Source organism: Egretta garzetta, unplaced genomic scaffold (assembly GCF_000687185.1).
Source record: "Egretta garzetta isolate BGI_Z169 unplaced genomic scaffold, ASM68718v1 scaffold271, whole genome shotgun sequence".
Lineage (NCBI taxonomy): Eukaryota > Metazoa > Chordata > Aves > Pelecaniformes > Ardeidae > Egretta > Egretta garzetta.
In genome coordinates, this window is record NW_009258669.1 from 6422753 (window position 1) to 6429241 (window position 6489).

The 6489-nt window shown below is 42.7% G+C and overlaps 2 protein-coding genes across 3 annotated transcripts in view; both read right to left on the minus strand.

Moving 5' to 3' along the window:
- SMN2 (survival of motor neuron 2, centromeric) overlaps positions 1–267 on the minus strand; it is a 3674-nt gene extending 3407 nt beyond the window's left edge. The window contains 1 exon segment of the mRNA XM_035888460.1: positions 230–267. Coding sequence (XP_035744353.1) covers positions 230–267 — 38 coding nt within the window.
- Positions 268–755: 488 nt separating this feature from the next.
- LOC104135047 (small EDRK-rich factor 1) lies at positions 756–6483 on the minus strand. 2 transcript variants are annotated; one of them, XM_035888484.1, is made up of 3 exons: positions 4186–6483; positions 1787–1895; positions 756–1252 (listed from the first exon to the last, which is right to left on the minus strand). In XM_035888484.1, the coding sequence occupies exons 1-3, from the start codon at positions 4235–4237 to the stop codon at positions 1180–1182; spliced, it is 234 nt and encodes a 77-aa protein (XP_035744377.1). In that variant the 5' UTR covers positions 4238–6483; the 3' UTR covers positions 756–1179. The 2 variants fall into 2 exon arrangements, with proteins under 2 accessions (XP_035744377.1, XP_009646948.1); XM_009648653.2 differs by lacking the exon at positions 4186–6483 and having other exon boundaries at positions 1787–2554.
- Positions 6484–6489: the final 6 nt, after the last annotated feature.

Sequence of the window (6489 nt, forward strand, 5' to 3'; positions counted from 1 at the left end):
GGCTGCCGAGGGCCCGGCCGCGGCGCTCACGCTGCCCTCCGTCGGGGTGCCCTGCCCCCTCCTGAAAGCGCTCGGCCGAACTTGGCCTCGGTGCCCCGCACCCCCGCCCGTCAGACCCTGCTCGAAGAGCCTGGCTCGCCCCGGAGCCGGAACCAAGAGCAAGCGAAAAAAAAAAAAAAAAAAAGTCTGCTTGGTTTCTCATCAACTGCGGGTATTGCATTGCCCAAACCAGCTACATTTTCCTTCAGGCTCTTCCCCTCCGGCCATGCCCGGGGCCTGCTGACAGTATATGCACTTGGGGGGGTTAGAGCTTCAACAAGCACAGGCTTCAAAGTTTAAACTGCTTCCGCCTCAGTCAGTACTCGATGAGCTCAAGCATGTCTGTAAAGCAAGCGCTGTGTCTTCTCATGCCAAGTTTTATTCTTCAGGCTACTTTAAACAGCAATTTTAATTAATTTTCAAGGTCTGCTTACGCCTGCAACTCATTAACTTCCAGCCTCCAGCTTCTCTGACGTAGTAGATTCACAGTCAGTTACATACACCAGCAAAGTCTGTAACTCCACAGGCATCTTCCATAGCAAAGACTTACCACAGCATATTAAATTGCTTATAATATGCATTTCTTATGTTGTAAATTTTACTTATACTTTTATTATTATACTTACATTGCATTTCTCCACAATTCTATCTATTCTTTCTGTTCTTGGTAACTACTTAGAAATCAATGGATTATCAAACATAATTTCATATCAGACAGTATTTCATGCAACATTTTATTGTAAAAATAATTTAAGATGAGATTTACAGTTCAGACCTCTGTAAGGTTAAGGACATCTTACAAGTGTGTTCTATAAAGCTGTACTGCAACAATTAAGACAAAATCTGGTCTAGCTGTCAATTTGGAAATTCATTGTTACTGGAATCATTGAATGAAACAAAAAAATGTAGCAAAAGCTATTGCTTGGTACTTTTATTCATATGCATGCAGAAAAGCATACTCAGTTTTGAAACAGCACTCCAGACAACTAAGCCTATGCTAGCCAGAAATACTCTAAACTAATGCTAGTTGAACAACTCTGCAATATAGATGTTTAACCATTTAATGGCTGGACATGTTTATGAATGATCTTCTAGGCCCTTCTCTTCATTGGTGCACTCTATATCCTCCATACAGGCAGCTCATTTTGCACCCGCCTGCAGAGACTTCCTTTCATTAGCCGCTTTTTGCTTTTGCTGCATAATTTCAGAGTCTCTGTGAAGAAAGAGTTGCATTTCAGATACTGGCTCAGTGTTTTTTCTAAGTAGTTTCCTCCAGCTTATTCTTGCCCCTTAGCAACCCCAATTTCAAGGGAAAAAAAGAATAGTGTAAGACTCAGTTAGCCACAAGCACCCTGTTTCTATTATACTGTTTGGTTTTTTTTTTCCAGTACAGTACCCCATGAGATAGACAAGTTACTTGATTAGTAGACTTCATATAATTCTTTTAGAAGTAAAGGACACAATGGATCAAACATCTTCAAGAAAGTATTACACAATCTTTTCCTGTTCATACCAGGCAAAAAGCTGCTAAAAAAATTAAAAGCTTTACAGGTCTTACCAGATACAAATCTCCTTAATAGCAGATACAGTAAAACCTACATCCACAGTTTATGCTCTGGCATGTGAATGGACCATGAATCAAGGCAAAGTACTTAAATGCTGTTTCAGTTAAGACACCAGATTCTTTCTGAGTCATTTTCCCTTCCTGTTTTGCACTACCATTTCACTCAACTGTACTAGCTCTTACCTCTGTTTTCTCTGAGAAGCAGACAAGCTATCCTCTTTCCTTTTCCCTTTGTGGATCTCCTGAGTCTTCTTCAGGTTCTTTTGGCGGGCAAGTTCACGCTGGTTCCCACCTGTAACATAATACACAATTGATACAGGTACTACCACTTCTTGCACACAGTTTTCCTGTGTAGGAGTCATCTTATAAAGGTGATAAGGTTTGGCTCAATCTGTAGAGTTGGTACAGCAGCATATTCTGTAGTTGGCCATGTCTTCTATCAGTCTCCCCCTCCAGCACACAGTGAGAGGCATGAAAGCCTGTTAGTTTTCACATTTACATTTCTACAGGTCATGTCCGAGAGATCACCAAAATCCGCTCCAACATTCCTTCCAGAAACGCAGTGCAGTTTCCCATAAGAGACTGAAGGCAGACCATCCCACCAATAGGCCAGGCAAAATGACAACAGTAACTCACCCAAAGAGGAGCCATCCCCTATATCTCCGATTCCAGCATCCAATATAGCTTACAAATTAATTTTAGACCAAAAAACCAGCATTAAAATGAGGGCAGCCAGAGGGAGTTTATACACTTCCTCAAACTCTTCCCAAGGCCCTTTAAGACATCAAACAGCAAATGTCTGGAAGTATTTGGAATCCAGAAACATCCACCTGCATCCATCCACAGCCTGTAGTGCTGTCATATAAGATCACAGACAGATTCCATCACATCCCGTGGTCAAGCACCATGAACTTTTAAAGTTTGCTCATACTTAGTAATAGCAATTAGGGCCCTTACCTGTGTATGTAGAAAGAACACACTTCTGCAGATGCCACTTAGAAGATGACCAGTATAGTTAATACATGTGGGAACCTTGGATTTACTTTTTGCTGGATAAAGTCCCCCAAGCTACTTAACACAGGATTCATAACGTATTATTGGGCGCTCATACCCCAGAAGCTCAGCTGGTGCTACCAAATGCTAAAGATGCCTTACTCTGGAAGCCATGAAAGCAGAGAAGAACACATAGCACACATGCAGCCGTATGTAGGTTTAACTCATTTTTGCTCCAAGGCAGCTGACTTGTATGCAGTACGAGGCTACAGCAGCTACGGAGCTTCAGCCCAAGATTTTGCAATGAGTATTTTCAGCTGTTGAAGGAATTAGCAAACAAGCATTCAGGAAGGTTCCTTCCATGCACTATTATGGGCTTCTGTTCATAGCTTTTTCTCATGCATGCTTTTTAGATTTCACTGTAAACCAGCATCTGTATTTTTCAATCTTCCTCATTTTATGAGTTTCTCTGTGTAGGTATTCCCTTAACTTGACAGCAAAGGCACAGTTACAGTCGTTCTACCTACTTTGCTTGTGACGGACTTTTAGTCCATTCCATTAATTACACTCAAATACTGTTAAAGAAGTGACCTCAAAAGATTTGTTATGTGAAATCAAGCACAGCACTTAAGCATGGCCTTAGCAAGCGCTTAGCCTCACTTTCAAAAGTGGGAAGAGTAATATATATATATATATATAAAAATAAATATAAAAGACACAAAACCACATCACTCTTGCCAGTATACAGGACACCTTTTCAGGGGACAGCCAGCTTTCCCCAGGACTACCAACCCTGTGAACTGCTGTCAAATTAGGCATGCAATCTTTTTGATCAGACAACATTCCTGGCATCAAAACCAGCACAACACAGCTGCTGCTCCGAGCAGATGGAACTCTCCATCTAAATACTCAGGGCCTTACATGCAATGGCCACAGCCATCACAGTTACAAACTATCCTGCATTAGCTGACAATCTTTCCTTAGTATCCACCTCCTTATGGCAGTTCTACTCTGCCATAAGGAGGTGGTTCTACCTGACAGAGCTGGTTCACTTGCTTGGTATTTCTTCTTGCCCTGCTTGTTTTGGAGTCAAAGTGTTCCAGATATGCTAGCTGTAATCACTTCTAATGTTGAACAAATATGATCACATTTTTCTATGCTCAAGAGTGAAAGCTCCATCTCCCCATAATTTCTGTTATTCCCCTGTTCAGTCTCTCTCAAGTCTTAAGACTACCTATGCTGTCTTTCAATCTCAAAGATTGATCTCTCTCCAGTCTTCAGGTGCCTGTAATTTCAGGTATATCGAAATGGTTTAGGAATAGGTCAATTTTAAACAACAACCTGTTGATACAATCCACATCTTTGTGCTCGCCTCATTTCTGAGCTGATAAAGGTACCCACCATGCCAACAAGTAGACAAGAACAACCCTGAAGAATCAGGGGTTCTTTGCATTCTTCACAATACTCGTACTGCCCGGCAAGAGGTGCCAGAAACCCAAATGAAATCAGTGTATTATGACTGCTGCTTCCTAAAGGCTGCTCCTGTCTTGGAAGATATACTTCATCCATGACAGGACATAGAGTACTACCTTTTGAAAAAGCTAGGAGAACTCCCGCTCCATCTTCCTCATTAGCATTCATTGAGATCCTGTCCCCAAAGTCCACGTAGAAGAAGGGCCACTATTTGTTCAGAAACTGAAGTAAAATAGCTATCTATCTCTGGCAGTACTGGTGCTGATTAGAACTTGATGACTCATGAGCAGATGATACATTCCAGGCTATAAATGGTTCTTGAGCTTTGTGCTCAGGAGGCACAAATGCCATATGAACAAGTTAGCAGCAATGAGACAGCTCTTCTGTGGTGCTTAAATAAATGAAGTATCTTCTTTTATCACGAAGAAAGAGAGGCAGGAAGTCAAAACACACTGCTATAGTCAGAATACGTATAGCAGTTATCCTCTACCTTTAACCCTATGCACTTCCTTCCTTTCCAAGCAAACATTCTGCAGAGCATCTGCAGAGTTATTCCGTGCATGTGGTAAGATTGTAAACTTAAGAACCAAACTGAATAGTATCACTGAAAAGCTTGGCTGCCACTTCCACACAGCAAAGCAGAGCGGGTAGAAAAGTGGAGCAATACAGTATGCACACAAGTCACACAGAGCCAAACAACTATTTGAAAAGAAACTTTATCCTACCATCCCTGCTTTAAAGTAAACATTGTCAAGGACTGTTTGGCCCCAGTACTTCACGTGCTTGCTCCACGTGAATTCCTAGCTCCAAGCTGCTTTCTACATTCCATAACACCAGCCTACATCTTCCATGAAGTGTGGTCCAGTCCTGTCAGAAGAAAATTCAGCTTCCTGTAATGTGAAATTCAAGCAAGAACTGCCACATAAAGGCCAATACACCCTTCCTGCTTTTACCTATGCTTGAGCATTCACATCCTTGCCTGCCTCCACAAGATAAATACCTTAGTTCAACCTGCCCCTGCTCTTCCAACTCAAATATCCAGGTATTCTTAAAGAGAAAGATAAGTGAAAGACCTCTCAATAGCACTGGAACAAGCAGTAATCATCTCTACTGTAAGGAGGTCAAAGAGAATGGCAGTAAGAATCGGCTACTGAGGTCATCATCTCTGGAGTTTCTTCTGAGAAGCAAAGGATCCAATTACATGTCAGAACTTAAAGCAGAAGCAAAGGGCCTGCCACCATATCCCAAAAATAGAATGCAAAAGTAAACAGAGCAGTCTGATGCATGCGCAAAGCAATAATGGCAGACAAGTGACAAAAACTCCTTCCAATTCACCTAGTCATCACCATCACAGATTTATTCATTTTTCAGGTACCCTGAAATTTGATAGTGCAACGAGTACCATGAATTTATGAGCTCTGAGGCATAGTAACTGTTAATAAGCAACGCATTTTTATTCTATTTTATTACATGTCCATTTGAAATCAGAGGGTCTAGTCCAGGTCCAATTGATAACAAAGCACTAAACTCTGGAAACATGTCCTAAAGCTAACATTAGACTCTGCGGTAGCACACCACAACTTCTACACAGCCAGTATTTCGATACTGTATTAAACTAGGTCATCCTAAAATGAAATGTTATGATTCTGCTATGCTCAGGTGTGGGATGCTGTACCACTTTTTAAACTTAAGCTATGTTTACTTTAGCATCATGCAGAACAGGGGAAAAATATCCACAAAAGCCATAAACGTGCTTCTTCCTCACATTCAAGGTCTGATCTGCACACAAACTGCTTATGGTCCAGGTCTTCATCTGCGCTTCCAGCAGTACAGTGGCTTCAAAGGTATGTATTTTTAAGCGTGAATGTAAAAGCAACACCTCAGTTAAACACTGGCAGTTTCTGTATCGCCAAGTACAATATGCAGAAGCCAAAAGAGCAACCCCACCCGTTAGGCGAGCCACAATATCCTAGGTATGGTTCACAGTTCTCCACCATTTTATAGTAGATACACCAAAGCTGTTTTCGAATAAGGTGATTCCAGCAAGTCCCGTTGCCCTTTCAACGACAGCCTTAACAACCACCATTCAAGCAACGTAGTATTAAGCATTCCGCAGTGTTATAAAAGCCCTTTATTTACGGACTGGACGGTAGCCAGGCCTGCAACTGTGCGTTGCTGTTGTTCAAGCAAATCACCACCCTTCCTCCTCCTGCCCGCCTCCCAGCACAGCTACGCCGCGGGACGGGTGAAGGTGGTTTTGCTTCAAGCCTAGGGCAGCAGCAGGATGGGGGAAGCCTCGGCCCCAGCGACCCACACGCTCGCCGTGGCATTTCGCCACGGGGACCACTAGGACCAAGACCTAGTGGCAGCGGCACCACGCGGCAGCCGACCCGCGCCCCGCCCCGCCTTCCAACGCCGCC